Source organism: Pituophis catenifer, unplaced genomic scaffold, assembly GCF_029215685.1.
Source record: "Pituophis catenifer annectens isolate HBS135680 unplaced genomic scaffold, rPitCat1.0.hap2 SCAF_14, whole genome shotgun sequence".
NCBI lineage: Eukaryota > Metazoa > Chordata > Lepidosauria > Squamata > Colubridae > Pituophis > Pituophis catenifer.
In genome coordinates this window covers 23606142-23623957 of record NW_027256894.1, presented here as the reverse complement: position 1 = coordinate 23623957, position 17816 = coordinate 23606142, and the positions used below count along the sequence as shown (strand labels likewise).

Here is a 17816-nt window from a genome sequence, read left to right as displayed (position 1 = left end):
CAAAAGGAAACAACACTAACAAAGCATGTGAGGATCAGAGAGCGGGACTGAACACATTAAGGTATCCAGGTAGGTACTATAGAGATTATGAAGTTTATTTGGAAAGGAGATACATTGGTTTGGATAAGGATCCACTCAGTGTAACAAGTTCTGCAAAAATAGTTACATAATACCCAGAAATTAAAACCACCATCTGTATTTTCTACACACCAAAAAGCAGGGTTTTCGTTTTGTTTTTTTGATGTACAGCTTCAGTTACCCATATATTTTGTGGCAAGTACCTAATTTTCAAGCCTGACGTTCACAGAGCTACTGCTGGTAAATGAAAACTACCGGGTTTCTGTACAGCGCACATGTCTTTGCTTCCCATTTGTTTGGGAGCTCCTAGAGTTAGAGGGAGCAGCGCTCTTCAAAAGAGATCATGAACTACCCCAAACCCAACAGCCTAACTTACTAAAAATGCCTCCAAAGTGAGGAAAAAGTAACTATGTTAAAATAAAATTTTTAAAAGACAAGTTTTCTTATCCAAAGCTTTCTGTTCACAAGAGATTTCCAATAAGTTATCTTGAAACCAAGGAGCGAGCAGGTGAAAGGGCTCAAAATCTTCGTGGAGGTCCACTCTTAAATTGCTTAAATCCAGAACCGCTTCCCCTCTGCATGGAACTGCCGGCAATTTGTATAACTCTGTTAATGGGTGAAGAATTACTGGAATAAATTTTAAAGAGAAACAGCTATGAGCTTTTGAAGAATGAAAAACTGAAGTCTTAACAGCTGGGCCGTGCTGCCTTTCCAAACACTGCCAACAGGGGTGCCAAAAAGGGGAAGTGGCAACAGGTTGCTGCCCCCTGTGGGAGGAATGGCAGAAAAGAAATGGCAGTCACGGGGGGAGGGGGGACCCTGTGATGGGTAACTCGTGCTGTAGAAGAAGCCTTCTAAGAGCTGAGACTGCCAGCATTTCCTGGCTTCCATTTAGTGTCATACCCTGAACGGACTTATTAATTGTGGATCACCAAGGGCCACACGCTTGAGTGTCAACTGCTAAAAGATTTCAGTTGGGGAGGGAAGGGGGGGAGAGGAAGCTGCATCAAAGGTACCTTGAGTGAGAAGACATCATGCCGCCTCCGGTTTGGCTCTCCCATCCTCCTCGTGTCGTGGTGGTAACTGCTGCCCTGCGAATTGGGGCCGTGCCACTCTTTCCTTGGTCCGGCATCACGGCCGTGCCGCTCAACCACATGGCGGTCTTCATTATAATGCTAGGAAGGAAGGAAGGAAAGGTTAATCTAAGACCAAAACAACATTATGCCTTTTCCACAAATCTAACCCTTTAGAAAGCATGGAAGAGCGCTGGTCCATGGAGAACAGAGAGATGGTCGACCTCATGTAAATGTTTGGCCTCCACAGATTAGGGGTGTGTTTGTGTGTGGGGGGGTGTCCAGCAATGGCAGCCCTACAGCACAATCGCCAACTGAGGCATACTGGTGAAAACCCAAGAAAACAACCTGCGGCCATTTGCTCCTGCCCCCCGAATCACCACTTGGGACCTCTGAAGCCCCAATGGGTGGAGGGTGGAGTCTGAACCCTTTGCAGCATCTCTCAGGATTGGTTTAAGGGTGAAGGAGGAGGTGCTCAGTGGGGCCTTCACTGCCAGAAACACAGGAGAAACGATGCCTTTAAGCTGCTTCTGCTGACGAAACTCAAGATTGGCTTCCGGAAATAGTTATCCGAGTGCAATTCTTGGACGGAGTTAACAGTATGGAGGAGTTTACACCAGTCATTCAGCCGCAGCTGTTGCTCGGAGGGCTAGAAAGGCAGCCTAAATCAAGGGGCGGGCTTCCAGATCCTGCTGAAGTGGCCTCCCTGTGTGGGAGGAGGACAGCTAAGGCTCTGCTTACTGCCAGCCCATTCCAAGGCTCACCTGTCCGCCACTGCCCCGCTCGATCACGCCCCGCTCCGCCTCTCTGCTTCCATAGCCAGACGCGCCGCTGCGGCTGCCTGCGGGGGCCCCTCTCACAGCATGCCCGGAGACCTCTCGGCCGGATCTTTCCGTCCTTTCTCTGGGGAAACAATAAGAGTCAACCTGGTGCTCTGAGCTGTCACCAAGAGGGCTGAACCGAAGGCAACGGTCCCTTGGCCTGTTCCACGGAGGTCCTTGGCCACAAGCTGTGGGATGCGGCTGCACCAGAATAGCCCAACCAAAGCCCTCCTCAGCGCAGCTCCAGCCCCTGCTTCAATCGCATGTAGCATTTAGGCTGGGAGGGAGTGACCTCCTCCTGGGCCCCCAGCTGGCCATCTCTCACCTGGCATCCCGCTTGTCGGGGTTCATGCCTCCTTCACCCTTCCAAGAGCTTTGCCGGGAGGGGTTGGGCCCGGATTCCCGTGGGTGCCGGCCGTGAGGGATCTTGGGCCTCTCCTGAATGATCACAGTCCTCCTCTCGTCATGGTCTCCCCTCACTTCTCTCCTGTCGCTGTCTCGGAGCTCGTTGCGAGGCTGAGGGGGTTCGTTTCTTCTCGAATCAAAGTTCTTGGGGTACCTCTCAAATCCAGGCTCCTCCCTTCTTCCAGTTGGACGAGTCTTTTTGCCATCACTTGGATTGACAAATCGTTCACGCCTGATCAGAAAAGCAAAGGGCGTCTTCAGATGGAAGAGCCTCCTCCTCGGTCCAACGAAATATGCCTTTTGCCAGTCTAAAACTCAGCCTTGGGGAACGGCCCAGCAAAAAGCGCAAACTCGGAGGAGTCTTGCAGTCAGGCACAGTGGTGCCGACTCAAGACAGATTGGCAAAGCTACATCCCTGGCATGAAAGAAGAGCAACACAAGACTAGGCCTCCAATAAAAATGCTCAGGCTTACACCAAAGCGGTCTCTCCATAACAAGCCTGAGGTATCTGCTCCCTTTTGTACAACTTTTATGCAGCAAGTCATACACAATTCCCTGCAAAAGGGAATTCAAGGTATATATTCCAAGGCCATTTTTAGTCAATTATTTTACCAGCATTATATTCAAATATAATGCTGGTAAAATAATTCTTACTGAAAGAATCTCAAAGTGATAATCTGATAGTGAGAAAGATGTTCACCAACGCTTTGCCATTATAATCCTAGCTATTCTTAAGAAGTTTGCTCTCTACTTCCCTGGGTTTTAAGGTCCTATTTTTCTGAAGTTCCTTTGCCAAGGTGCAATGAAGCCACAGAGGCGTCAGTTCTCTGCCCTCTCGTGCTAAAGGTCATTTTGCTTTCCGAACTCCCAGAGTTTCCTCTGCACCCACCTGTCAAAGGACGAGGGCTGCACTGCCGAGCCTTCGGGGTATCGGTTCCGGTCCCGGTGGTCAAAGTCAGTAAAGCGGTTCTGCTGCCGGCTGTAGTCAGAGCCATGGCCGAAGCGGGCATCTGTGTCCAAAGTCATCTTCTTGCTTTCATTCCAGTAGGACTCGTCTCTTCTAAAAGGGAAGAAATACCTCAGCTCTCAGGCACAGCCCATGCAAACCCAAACAGCTGCCCACCACATGGGGCTTGGCAAGTCACATGAACCACACCCATGGGGCTCCCAAACGGGCTGCTAGTGCTGGCACCATCCGGACTTGCTCAGGAAGGAGGACTCCCGTGGCAGGCGCCCACTCACCGGTGATCCACATCGTGAGGCCGCTTTAGGGCGTTCCTTTTCTCTTGCTCGTAGCGAAGCTGCTGCTGCTGACGGCGGAGCTCTTCTCTCTCGTGAGCGATCCGTTCTGCCTCCTTACGTCGCTCCTAATCAGGAGAGAAACGCTTGTTGAAGAGGAGGCCTTGGCTCTGCACCAGGCCTCAGAGCTCTGCAGCTTCCCGAGTTGCATGGTCCATGCTGAATTTGGGGGTGGGGTGGGGGGCATGTAATGTCAACATTTTATCCAACATGTTGCAGTAAGTCTAGCACAGAAGAAGTCATTTGCAAAAGCAGTATCAAGGACTACTGGTAATACTGTTTCTGAGAGCTGATCTGCACTGAGAGCAAAAGGTTCATTAGTTGACACGGCTGATACGCAGCTCCCACGTTACTTCTTCTAAAGCTTCGTTTTGGGTTCTAACACTTCCTAAATGATCTAAACTGGGCTGGCACACTTTCAATAAAGTTGGAGTGGCAAAACAGCCATTTTGCCCTGAGGTTCAAACACCCCGCAAGAAATTTGAAGTTTGAAATGTTGTGCACACCGCTCCGCAATCAAGAGGAGCCCCCGAGAGAAGTGAAATGAACGGGGAGCCCCAAGCACACCTGCTCAATCCGAATGCGTTCCCGTTCCAGGCGCTCCCGCTCCATCCTCTCCCGTTCCAACTTCTGCCGCTCTATTTCCAGCCGCTCCCGCTCCCTCTGCAGCCGCTCCCGCTCTTCACGCTCCCGCAGCAGTCGGATCCGCTCGCGCTCCCGCCTCTCTCGCTCTGCCATTTCCCTTCGCCTGCAAAAGGAGGCATCACAGAGAGAGGCCATCCCGGATTAACATGGGGCACAGAACGGCAAGAGAAGAAGAGGCTTCAGTTCCTTCTGCCATCAACAACCTCCCACCGACCGATACGCTCCCACAGAGAGGGGCTCCTCAGGGTGCCGTCGGCCAAACAATGCTGACTGGCAACACCCAGGGGGAGAGCCTTCTCTGTGGGGGCACCAGCTCTCTGGAATGAGCTGCCCCAGAGCTTCGTCTTAGCCCCGACCTGTGTACTTTTCGCCGCGCCCTTAAGACCCTTCTGTTCCAGCAAGCCGGACTGGCCTAATATGAATTTTAAATGGGTGTATGTGTGTTTTTAAATTGAGGGCCAATTTTATATATTCGATTTTAATTGGTTTTAAATTTTATAAATCTATGTGTTTTTAATATGGCTGTACACCGCTCTGAGTCTTTCGGGAGAAGGGCGGTATAGAAATCTAATAAACTTTCAAACTTTCCCAACTCCTCTCCTGGGTACCCACAAGGCACACCCAAATATTTAAAAGCACAAGAGAAACAATCTCAACAATAAAGAAACCTGATCAATATGACAAGTAATACTAAGCAATAGTTAGGTGCCCGTGACGTATTTTAAGAAGTTGGCAGGTGGAAAATTCTATAGGATGCCTTTAGAAACCCCCTGCCACCTTCCTGCTTCCGACCCCACCCCAGCTGTGGACAGCCCAGAAGGGGAGGCCACAAGATAGGTTTGCCTCCTGTGTATCAGGTCCCTATAACTCCCTCAGATGTCCCAGATGAGGCTGCACCTGAATGGAAAAGGAGGTTGCCCAGTTTCAAACCAAGCTCTCTTTTTTTCTGGCTTCAAGAAAAACGTAAAACAAGGCAACTGTTCATCTGTCCTTGTGGAGCTTCAGGAAAAGCCGCTTCAGAGGCCTACCTTCTGAGCTCCACAGCACGGCGTATTCGTTCCAATCGCGCAATGTGTTCCCTCATGCGTTGCTCCTTCATTTTCTCAAAAGGCAAAATGTCCTTTCTGCCTCGGTAGTCTCTGAACTTCATTTTATCGTGAAGAAAACGCTCTTTGTTCCTTAACATAGGTGGCTGGAGACAAGTTGCATAAATGCAGATTTAGCAACAGTTGTTAAATCCTTACTATGGCCTAATGCATTAGAAGTTAAGATGTGCAAAATGTTTCACTTTGAACTATCCTAACAGCGAAGCTTGACATTGGGCGAAGCTGCTGTTTTGAATGCAAAATCCTTCAAACACCGTCAAATACTCAGGATGCCTCCTGAGGTCAAAGCACTCAGTTGAGGGTTTGGAACAATTCTAAAACACAGCTAAAAAGAGCCATTTTGTGAAGTTTCATGCTTAAGATAGTTGAAAAGAGAACGTTTCTCACACATACACACTCTCTAATTTCAGAAAGGAAAACTAGTTGGCCACTAAGAGCATTTTATGAGAAGAAATGTTTTGGGTCTCCGCATCAGCACTGGGGGCTGTGCTGTCCAGCTGCTGGAGAAGTACTTGGTGAGCCTGCCCCCTGGTGGACGGAAAGGTCTTTGACAGCTCATCTGACCATCTCTGCAGTCCAGCTCTTCAAACTAACCTCAGAACTCTGCTTTTAGATATACAGTATTTGCAAATCTTGCTACCTCCGCCTACAGGTTTAGAAAGTATCGACTATTCTCTCCATTCTTACTTGCCGAGGCTTGCATTTTTACGTACCTTCTCAAACCTTCCTCTTCTTATGGCCCTCGGGTGAATCTGATCTCCTTTGGTTTGGTCTAAAATGACCATATGACTTGGACTTTTTACACCTTTTGAAGAAAAAGAGACATGTTTAACACAGAAGGAAAAAAACCCAGATGGATTTGAAACCTTGCCAGCAGAAAAACAACTTGATGCCCTCCAGTCATGCTGAATGTATTCTCTTTAAGGCGGGAACCACAGCAGCAGGCCTTTTGACCAAACCGGAGGGAAGAGGCCAGTCCAATATACCTGGAGCAATTTGCCAAGAATGGCCAATCTGAGTAAGGCTTGGTGTCAGACTAGCCACAACCTAAACCTCTAAATAGAAACGATCCTCAGCTCCATTTGTTGAGAAAGGTATAGTTTTATTAGAGGTCAAGTGTGCTGCACTAGTGCATAGCCAGAATTCAGAATTGTGTGCCCAAATCTCCAAGTTCTACTCCTCCCACAACTGGCCCTCGCTGCCCACTCCACGTAACCGATCAAGTCCATGTAAGATGTTTTCATAAAGGTCAGTCCAAGCGCAGCTTAGCATGCAGACCCCTCCTACTTCCAGCTGGGTGACTGGGGCTTGAGGAGATACAGTCTCTATTTCCATTCCCCACGCATCCCCCCTCCCCGCAGTTCAGGGCAGTCTATCACCGCATAACAGCCAGCATAAGGCGATCGCTGCCACTGCCCCCTCCCCCCGGTAAGGAAGCCCCCGGACGTACTCAGCCGTTTCCTGTCCTCAGGGGTCTTAGCAGGCTCTTGGCTGGTGCAGCCGGATCCACTATCGCTCTTCTCATCCTTTCCATCGGGCTTCCTCATATCCTTGTTCTCTTTCTTCTCAGATTTATCAGCTTTCTTGTCCTCCTTTTTGGAGGGAGTTCTGGTAAAAAATAGGAGTAAGAACCATAAACGGTGATGAACTCGCTTCCAGAAAATTTCAGTTTATTTGAAGGGAGGCGATTAGATACAACTAAGTTATGTATTCTCTTTAAGGCAGGTTTCTGAAGCCGCAGTCAAAGCTGGTGTGCGTGTGTGTGTGTGTGTGTTGGGGGGGGTGTATGTTCCAGAGCTTCCAAACCTTTTACCTGCCGAACAACTAGCTCTTTGCAAACACTTTAGACGGGCAACTATATTTGGGGATGTGCAGAGCTCTTACTTGCTGCTTTTATCACTCGATGTAGTCTTCTTTTCTCCAGGGTTCCTGCTAGAGCCAGATTTCTCATCACTTTCTTTCTTCAGTTCTTTTTTGGAAGGATCACCTTTGACCTACAGAGAGATGTATTATGTACACACACAGACACATTCATATGCGTACATGATTATGAATAAAAGGGAACATCAAGTCTTCAATGCCAATCCCAAAGAATCCTTCTGCACTGAACCTGAACGCTCCCATCACCTGACCGGCCAGGGCTCTTCCCTCTCCTGTTAAGAGACCGGTGGGAAGAGGAGCTTCCCCATTAGGCTCCAAAGAGGGTCATGACACACTCCAGGGAGTCAGTCCTCCACAACGGAGCTTCTCCACTGCAATTTTTGCATAGGATTCCGAGCCGCTAATGGCCTGCCTAGCCCACTTCTCAAATCTGGCCCATCTCCAGGCTTCTTTTCAAACCAGGTCGTTGACAGGAGCCCTTTTCCTCAATTCTGCAGGCTTCCTGCACAAGAACTGGCTAGGTAGCCCAAGGTTTCTTGAGCGAAACACGCGTAGGCTGTTGAAATCAAACCGGTGGCGCCACCTTTTCTCCCCTCTCTTCTTCTCCTCCTCCTCCCTGTTCTAGAGACTGCTGGCCGCATGTCATCCCACCTACTTTCTCAACGGAAATCTGCTGCCCATGGAGCTCTGTGCGGTGAAGGTGGGCAATGCACCTTGCCACTTCGGTGCTCGAGGACATGGTCACGATGCCGTAGCACTTTGCCCCAGGGCTTCGGGCACTGGTGACCACCTTTGCAGCAAGGACCTACAAAAGCCAAGAACAACCATGAAGCTCATTTTGACACGAAGGTATCATTTTGCTACTCTGGCCCTACGACTGAACCCTCAGGGGCTTTAGCAGCCCGTCCTCATTTGGGAGAAACCGGTCTTACTTGGGGGCTCTACCACCACTTACATCTCCTCTGCTCACCTTTCCTGGGCCCCTTTTGTAGGAAGGCTACCCAAGAGAAAAGAGTTTTAAGGGCAGGAAAATCATCAAAAGGGACCTCTTCCCCTGGAATCTACTGCAAGCAGCCTGCTTGTTTAGGTGGGCCAAAAACACTAGACAGGGTGGCCTGGCCAGGTGAAGAGGGCCACTATTTCAGCCTCTTGGCTACTCTGGTTTACTCAAGAGCCACAGTGTTAGTACCTGAGTGCAGGTGTGCAAACCTCTGCTCTTTCTCATATATTTAGTTCTCCTAGCGCATGGCTACTGCGAATGCTGTGCCCTCAAGTGCTTAAGCACAAAAGAGACGGAACAAAACCCCAGGAAGAAATGTCCTTCTCTTTTCTTAGCTGCCTTTTTTGCAATATAAATTATGTACTTCATCATCACCTGCCTCTTAGAAGTCATGATAATTAAAATATATGGTATTTTAAACTCCAGCTACTACTTTCATAAGCCTTGACTGCCCCTGCTTCTTTAACCAAGAAAACCTAATAGTCCATAGAAAGGAACAGCAACCTCATTTCCTATTATATAACAAAGCATTAATACATACACACCCCTTCCCCAGAGCTATGGGTCAAAGGATGTGGGAAATGACCATCCAAACCCCTCCTTGGCCAAAAAACCAATCCCATTCATGGTCTCACATCTTTTACATTGTTCATTCATCTGGGCAAATACAGAATAAGCCCCTCTTCTCACAACTGCACAAGGGTTAGGTTGCTGATCAGACTAGTTATAGAATCCTGTGAGTACACCACAGCGTAGCTCAGCAAAACATTTTCCTTTTGTCTACGCAGCTCTCTGGCGCAACCCAGGATTGCCACCTCAAAGTCGCTAATCGCCCCTCTCCAGCAAAGCCATACCTTGCCATACTTGCCAAAGAGGTTTTTCAGATCAGCGGCTTTAGTATTGGAGGACAATCCACTAACCCATAAGTTCTTAGTGGAGCTGCTCCCGCTGCTGGCACTTCCTAGTGAAATTCGGCAGAAAAATGTTTCAAAGTCAATTGGCACAAATATCACCAGTGTAGTAAAGGGAAGCAAAAACTGTTTTCTTCTGATAAGAAGCAATGCATGGAGAGAACAAGGGATGAGACTGAAGGTTTTGTGATTAGTTGCAACTTGCAGCAGATGTATCAGACCGCAGACAACCACCACCTGCGTTAAGGCTTTTTTTTAAAAGGAAAAACATGGGGACGCTCTCCTGCCACCTTCGCACAACTCGACTGCAAGCAAGATAGTAGAGAGGCCCTGTCAGACCAGGGCACTGAGAAGAGGCAGGGGGCAAATTCTCTAGCCTGCCACTATATGATATGGCCTTTTGGGTCTCTGGCAACTCTACTTTGTAGCTTCGTGAAGCCAGCTAGAACTGCAAGAGACATTGGGGTCCCCAATCCCTGGGCTGCGGCCCATTGGGAACCGGGCTGCGCAAGTGGCAGGCGAGCAAAGGTGCATTTGCACAAGCAGCACGCGCGCACACACAAAACCATCCCACCCCCCCCGACCCCCGCTGCTGGTCCAGAGCTGGAAAGGTTGGGGATGGACCACTGTCCTAGTTTGTGACGACTGCTTCTTGCCAGCTGCAGTTTCTCCTTCCCCCTACCACATTGTTTGAAGAATTGTCTGCTTCCCACTTTTTTAAAAGACCCAGGTACCTTTTATTTTGTTATCTATCTATATTTTCAAAGTAAGTTGTAATTATGAACCAGCTGACCTCAGTCTTGTTGGATATATGCCAAACCATTTAAATGTTCATATAAACAATTTACTTATAATTGGAAAAGAATTTAATTCACAACATTTAGAATTGTTCTTTCAGTAACTTTTTACAATCAAAGCATTATTTTTCATGTCTCAACAAAGAACATTTCTTCACTCTCTTCAAGAAACATTTCTATACCAAACCTCCTTTTGAAATCATTGATCAATATTAAGCATCAATATTATCTTAGCTGCTTAAATTCCGCAAATTCCTCTTACTGTGGAAATACAAGAGAGCAAAAATGTGCCACATGCCACAGTGTTTTTAACTGCATCATCAGGCAGAAAATCCATCATGTTGAGCAGGAAACTTCTGGTCACCAACGCATTAGAGAAACCAACTTCAGCACCAGAAAGGAAACTCCTACAGTTTGGAATCAGTTTTCTAGCAAGATGGCTTGCTCTTAGCACCACCAAGGAGAAAGCATGACCAAAGAACCCAGTGGGAAGCCAGTCGTCCCCTAATTCTCCATTCCTTCTTTCTTTTCCAGGGTTCTTTGAAAATTTAGAGATCCGTTACATTCTCTACCCCAACAATAAGGCACCCCACCCAAAATCAGAAATCCCAAAAGCCAAATCTCCCAACTGAAAAGCAGCCTCCTGTTCAAAGGAGTTTTCAAATCAGGCAACGAGAAACAGTAAGCCAAACCTTCTGCCAGAAAGGCAGCAGCTGAAGGAGCATTTCCCCCTCAAGGAGACCTAGCAGCAATTCTCCCTGCTCCCTCCCCCAAGTCAGAAGCACCCGCTTCTTCTGCAGACACAGCGCATTACCTTTGTCATCTTTGGAGGTGCTCTTGCTTTCTTTAGACTCCTTGGCCAAGCTAGGAGGAGGAACAAATCAGAGACTGAACAAGCAGAACTTGCTTGTTGAGAATCTTACACTATTAACCAAATCATTAAAAGGGGGGGGAGGAGAATGAGGTGTGTGAGTAAAAGCAGGGATGCATTGCAATTGGAGGAAAAGTGATCTCCCCGCATCATGGCTTCTTGCACTGATTCTCCCCAAGATGCCCGAAGATCTAGATTTTCTGACAATTTTATTCAGTGGATATATGGTAATCTTCTCCACATTTCAAGACTGGGACTTGGCTTCATTTTGGTGTTTCTCAGAACTGAGAGTTGTTCATTATCATCACAAGGCTACTTAAAACTTGACTATTTGAAAAAACAAAAAATAAAATGCTGTCAATTCGTCAATGCATATACGAAGATCCTGATTATTATTATTTTTTTTTAAAAAAAAAACCACACAGGTAACTTACGGCCATCAAAATATTTTACAGGCAGGAGCATAAGATACTAATTATAAGTTTCTTGCTGCTACCACCTTAATGCAGAGTGATCTTATTGAATGCTGGCAGTACCTTAAAGAACTGACATAGAAAGACAAACCTCATTGCTTGACCAGAGGCCCCAGTAGACGAGGGACCTTTCTTCAAAGTATCCTTGTCTTTGTCTCCAGATTCTGCTTTCTTCGAGCTTTCTCGGGCTTCCTTCTTGACAGGCTCCCCCATCGCGCAGTCTTCCTTCTTACCATCTTTATGGTTCTTGGTCATCTCATAGTCTTTGCCTTCTTTCTCCAAACTCGGTGCAATGGCATCTTGCCCATCTTTTGACTTGCTTGCTTCTGAATCTGTAATTTTCAGATTTTTACCTGTTTCCAGAAGGTCATCCCCATCAAAATCCAGAGTGATGGCATCTTCGGCCTGGATTGTAACCGATATGTTATCATCATCAGCTTCTTTCAGAGAGACGTTAGCTTCCATCTCTTCCTGAGCCGAGTGATCAGCCTCAGCTAGGCTCTCTTCTGAACGAAGAGGTTTAGATACTTCTTGTGTACCATCACCAGAACCTGCTTTATCTAAGAGGATTTAACAGGAATAAATATGGCAAAACAAGAAGTTTAAACATTTTCATATGCATAAGCTAGAAGAGAGGACCTAGAAAATACAAAGCCAATTATTAGAACTGATGGAAGGTTAGGGAAAGAACATAAGGGGTATTAACATATAAACCCAGGATCATTCATTCTTCATGGTAAACAAATTTTCTAGACAAAAACACCAATCCTGAACAGGGTTCAGACAACGATTCCATCCATGAGATACCTATTCTTCAGTACAAGTATCTGGCCTCCATTGTGGGCTTCCATGTGCAGATCTGCTCCTCTTCGTGGCTTAAGGAGGCCGAAGTCAAGGTCTCTGCACTTCTCGGGATCAAGGACTTTGTCTTCCCGTCTGCTTCTGAGAGCTCAACACCTTCACCTTCTCCGTGTTGCCTTTTGTTGCCAGCTGCATTGTCATTCCAAAGACTGGCTGCAGGTTTTCATGCACGTAAGCCAAAGTTCACCCTGGATTGGCAGTCTTCATCCAAAGGCCAGCTGGCAAATGTCCTCAATCCTGCTGTTGCGGTCTGTCCCGGCACTCTTGCTTTCCCTGAAGAGGCTTCTTCACTCGTGGGAATCCTTAGAAAGACCAAGCCTGAGCTTGCACACATTAAGGGTCCATTTCATGAGGGCATCTTTTCATTGAAGTCACAATGATTCCATCACGTCCTTTGGACTACAACCTGCAAGATCCTGAAGGGAGCTCACGAGGAGTTTCTTCACAGAAGTCTTGAGAGTTTCATCCAGTTTGGCTTTTAGGAGTATCACTGAGGAGATGACTCTCATTTATGGCTTTAAAGAACGGTATGACAATTGCCAGAGCATGAAAGAAGGGCATGGTCCACAGTCTGAAGGGCTTTCCAATTCCATTCTGTAGAGCATTTAGCTTTCGTTGGGCAGCTATTGGTTACTGCAGTGCAAGGTGCAGCGTAGACCTCAAGACTTACCGTATCCACAAGGCTTAAATCGAAAGAATTTAGCATCTTTTGTCGAGTAAGGCCTGCGAGGGGCCGTATGTACGGATCCAGTGAAGTAAGTGAAGTTGGAGGAACAAAGCCAACCGAACAGAGGTTCAGCCACTCTCTTTGGCAATGGCTGTTACTAGGGAGATGATTTTTAAGGAGCAAACCAAGGCACTTGTTATTTCCAAAGGGTGGGGTAGGGTGGGAGCAACCTGAAGTATGTTAGTACATTCAAAACTCTATTGAAATTCAGACATACCTCTCTCATTCTCTTCTCCGTCCTGCCAATTAAAGAAAAAAGAAATAAATATTCTGAAATGACGTTCAGGTTACTAAGAAAACAAACTTGCCATTCATTCAAATGAGCAAAGATATGCTATTGGAACACTATGCTCAATTACAGTTTTCCCGTTTATAGAAATCTATATGCAGTTGAATTTTCTTTATTCTCTAATCACAGCTGCAATTAGTCCATTGTTTCTACTATTTAGAAAGGGACATTCAAAACATATAGTATGATGCAGCTGGGAGAGGCACTGTCACTTTTCTGTGGCCAATTTTTCAGAAAATCAAGAAATTCTCAGAGAAAAATCTGATAGTCTATCTGTGCTGAGTTCAGCATTTGAGCCACTTCAAACTTCTTTATGAATACTGAGGCTTGGGATACTGAAAATCAGCAAACATTCCTTTTTCTCTGATTAAGTCACTTCAAGTTTTGTTCACTCCCCACTCACTTCAACAGAGTGTGAGCAACATTGGATGGATGATCACAAAAGCTGGCATCGCACCCTTATTTTATTAGAAGCACTCCAGATCATGTAAGGGGAAGAGGGAGAGGGCCCTCAATAAAAGCAGGAATACCTAGAAATGAAGCCAACAGAAAATGAATATTTAAAGAAACACCAGGTTTTGTGTCATTCTATATCAGAAACGAAGGCTTGTCCTACAAGTCACTCCTACACCCACACACGTACAGTCAGTGACTTCACCATTCGTAAGAAGCACCAGATAACCTGACATAAGTCAGAGATGTACACATCTTTTTGGATACTACAACAAAATCTCAAACTTCAAACAGGCCAATATTATTATTTTACAGTAGGTTAAATGCAGCTACTTCCAGCTTCTCAATAAATCTTTCAAAAGCTATTTAGGAACTTACATGAGTGGGAGCAAAATTGTCATCTTCCAGATCTTGAATATCGATGCACTAAAATGAAGAAATAAATCAAAGCAGACTAAATAAATTGGCTTACTATGAATATGTAAACATTGATGTATTAATACTAAACTTGCATTTGGACAATTGATTCTAAGTAGCTGCTGCACTGAGTCACCAGGAAGGCATCCAAGCAAGACCTGGTAATCTGGCACTCTTCTTGGAGTTTCCTCTGAAGTAGCAGCCCTGCCTAGCCAGCGATGAGCCCCAAAAGGGGCTCCAGCATCTCTAGCTTCACTGCACATTGCCACTTTAGGCTTCTTCCAGACATGTTTATGGCACTTTAGAAAACTGAGCTCATTCAAAGCACACTGATCAAGTCAATAAACAGGACACCATCCACGGTTAATGGATCACCGTCTCCCCATAAAGTAAGCTATAGCTAATAATGTAGGGCCCCAAAAATATCCTAAACAGGGAACTTCCTCTAACCGTAACACAATACTGAATAGAATAAGAAGACGGTTCTGCTTCTTTTCCTTGCCTTCACCCAAATTGTTGGGATGAAGAGCTAACCTCCACACAAGCTTTTAGGCATACGACACTAACGTAGTCACTCAAAAGGACAGTAACATTCGACATGGGAGTTCACAAACTATGGCTGGAGTAAAGCACAAGGAACGCTGAGCCAGGATCATCAAGTACACCAGGATCTACCACTAGCTCTGCAGAGGACAAAAAGACTTCCAGCCATCATTTCTTCAGGATTCCTAACAGGGTATTTTTTCCTTCCTTGCATTTTTTTCTTTAATGAAATACATATTTGGAATGTGTGAGATGGGGGAATGTGTGAGATGGGGGAATGTGTGAGATGGGGGCGGCATGGTGGTTCAGCGGTTAAGATGCTGGGCTTGTCACCTTGGCAGCCCAGGTTCAAGACTCAAGTGCCACACAAGAGGGTGAGTCTTCGCCTCAGCTGCTGCCAACCTAGCAGTGCGAAAGCATGCAAATGCGAGTAGTTAAACAGGTACCACCTCGGTGGGAAGGTAACTGTGCTCCATGATGTCATGCTGGCCCTCATGACCATGGAAATGTCTTTGGACAGTGCTGGCTCAACAGCCTTGAAATGGAGATGGGCACCATCCCTCTATAGTCGACAACTACTAGCGGAGTAAACAGGGACTCCTTTACCTTCTACCTTTATGCGTGTGATGAAAGAATGTAGAATAGTAACTATTAAACCTCATAAATCCAAGAAACATCTATTTATCTTCTTGTCTCTGCTGACGCACTAAAAATAAAATTTATATTCAAAGGCTGGCCACCAGATTACAATTTATGGCTTTTATTTGATAAGCAAGAAAGCCAAACCTGAGCCCATCTAATGCTTCACCCGTTAATGCCAAAACACCACGGCCAGTTACCTCTATCCCAAAGGACAGCAGGTGCCAATATAGCCAGCCTGGTAAAAGAACCTCTGGAGTTTATGACCCCTTGGATCCCAGGTGACAATGCTAAATCAGGGCTGCCACTTTTCTGAAGAACACAGTGGGAAGGGTATTCAGCTAAGCCCCCCAAGGCATCACCAAGAGAAAAGACTAATAACATTGCAGAAGGAGGAAACAATAATGACTTGGTGGCCTGTCTTACTAGTTCACAGAATGTAACAAGTGCCATCTTCCGTTATCTGGAAATTGGGAGAACAGTGTCTGTTTAAGGGATTTTGTAGGGTACCTGATTTTCCAACTCTTTCTCTATCTGCTTTAAATTAGATTTCTTCTTATCGGCACGAGGCAGCATGGTAGAATTCAAGAATTCTTCATTTTCAGCAGATTCTTCAGATTCTTTCAATTCATCATTTCCATCATGATCACTTGCATCGTGGGTTTCCAGTTCACACTCCTTTCAATATGAACATTTGACACAGCAGAGGGAAATGGCCAATTTAGTGAGGTTTCTCCAGCAAATTAGGAAGCTGTTTATGCTTCCTGAACTGAGCTTTCATAATACCTTGCTATCACTGCTGTTTTGATTCGCAGTCCAGTTATAGTTTTGTTAGAGCAAGGATAGCAGTTTAGAAGCTCTCATATTTATTTAGAAATCAAACAAAATTCTGCAATTATCAAGTGTGCAGAGGAAACCCAGGAATCTGCATCAGAAGCTCTAATGATCTTTTCCCAAGGAAGGATGCTCAAAATCCCCAACTTTGTTTCTCATAATATTACCTTAACCAAGGAGTCATCTTCCACGGAAGCATCACCACTTAGTTCATCAATTTCCTGCTTTTTACCTAGAAGCCAGGACATACTAATTAAAATCTTTTATTATGGCATACTGGTAAATACTTTAAACAAATAGACTGAAACCTAAAACAGCCCCATCTTTGTTAATTTTCTGGAGAACGTTAAAAACGTGGTTCTTCAATCAATCCCGGAGATGCCATAGCGCTTCTGCAAGTCGGTTGGGGGCCATGCGCTGACATCGCAAACCACTCAGGGTAAAGTGCTGTAAAGTGCTGTGGAGCAGTATATAAGCAGAAGTGCAATTGCTATTGGCGGTCATTTTTCCCCCAATCAAGGCCAACGAAGTTAGATAGCATTTCAGCACCCAAGAAGGTAATTTTACTCATTTTAAAATATTTTTCTGTAAGCAAACAGACCATCTGATCATCATTCACAAAACCGTTTTACTTAAGTTCTAACCTTTTCCTTTGGTTGGCTTCTTATTCAGGGCATCTGTCGAAACTGCTATTTCAATATTATCAGGGTCTCCTCCTTCCTCTTCAATAGCCTAATAGAAAATAATAAGAGATTATTTTATACTTGCATTTTGCCCTTCTATTATCATTTGGCACCTACAGCGTGACATTCAAGCTCAGTGCATTTTGGAGGAACCGTTTGAAAGAAGAGCCCTAACGGCAGGGGAGAAGGGAAGAGCAGCCTGGCAGCTTGGTCACTTCGGGAAGGTTGCTCCATTTCAGCCCAGGCTCTCCTGACACGCTTTCCGAGCAACTTTCTCACCCCCAAAAGAGCCTTTGCCCAGCAAGGCGAGAAACCCTCGGCCGGGGAGGGGGAGGGGGAGGAAGCGTGCTCGCTTGGCCACGGCTTCTGAGTCCGCCCAGGCCCATCCGAAGCCGGGAAGGCCGCCTCCCTGCCTGGCCGGGCGTCTCCCGGGGCAGAGGCTGGGCCGAGCCGCGGACGGTCTTGGGGGGGAGGGAACCGAAGGAGGGGAGCCCCTCCGCAGCCGCCGCGCCCTCCCCCCTCCCCGCTCGGGCCTCCCCGCCTGCCCGGCCCGCCATTGCCTGGGCCCGCGGCCTTCTGCAGGGCGCACCTGCTTGAGGCGGGCGATGAGGACGGTCTTCACGCCGGCCGTGTCCAGGTTGCGCCGCTTCAGCTCCGACTTGAGGTCGATGACGCGCAGCTCCGCGATCCGCTTTCCCTCCGGCGGGGCCGCTCCGGGGGCGGCGGCTCCAGACGGCGCGGCGGCCATTTTGCGGCGCTTCGGCAGCGGCCACAATACGACGCCCCTCCCCCACCCGCGGCCTCGCTGGGCGCGCGCCTCGCCACAGGACCCGGATGCCGCCGGGCGCGCCTGCGCAGAACGGCCCGGCCGCCGATTGGGCGGCGCGGCGCCGGGCGGGCGCTTGAAGTCGGAGGGGGCGGCGGGGCTCCCGATGGCCGGGCCGGCCGGACCGAGCGCGTCCGGCAAACGCCGCTCGCCGGTCAGCCTGGCGGGGACTCGCGGCGGGGCT

At 47.2% G+C, this 17816-nt stretch overlaps 1 protein-coding gene across 1 annotated transcript; it reads right to left on the bottom strand.

The window, feature by feature from the left end:
* Positions 1-74: 74 nt before the first annotated feature.
* Positions 75-17595, bottom strand: SLTM (SAFB like transcription modulator). Its single transcript, XM_070953873.1, is given in 22 exon segments — positions 75-705; positions 1095-1130; positions 1132-1253; positions 1916-2054; positions 2298-2609; positions 3267-3437; positions 3620-3744; positions 4244-4424; positions 5350-5513; positions 6141-6232; positions 6878-7035; positions 7312-7421; positions 7964-8113; positions 9163-9269; positions 10831-10880; positions 11452-11920; positions 13166-13187; positions 14069-14116; positions 15800-15967; positions 16291-16355; positions 16768-16855; positions 17396-17595. Coding segments are annotated over 22 exon segments (3045 nt in total). The 5' UTR covers positions 17555-17595; the 3' UTR covers positions 75-596.
* Positions 17596-17816: the final 221 nt, after the last annotated feature.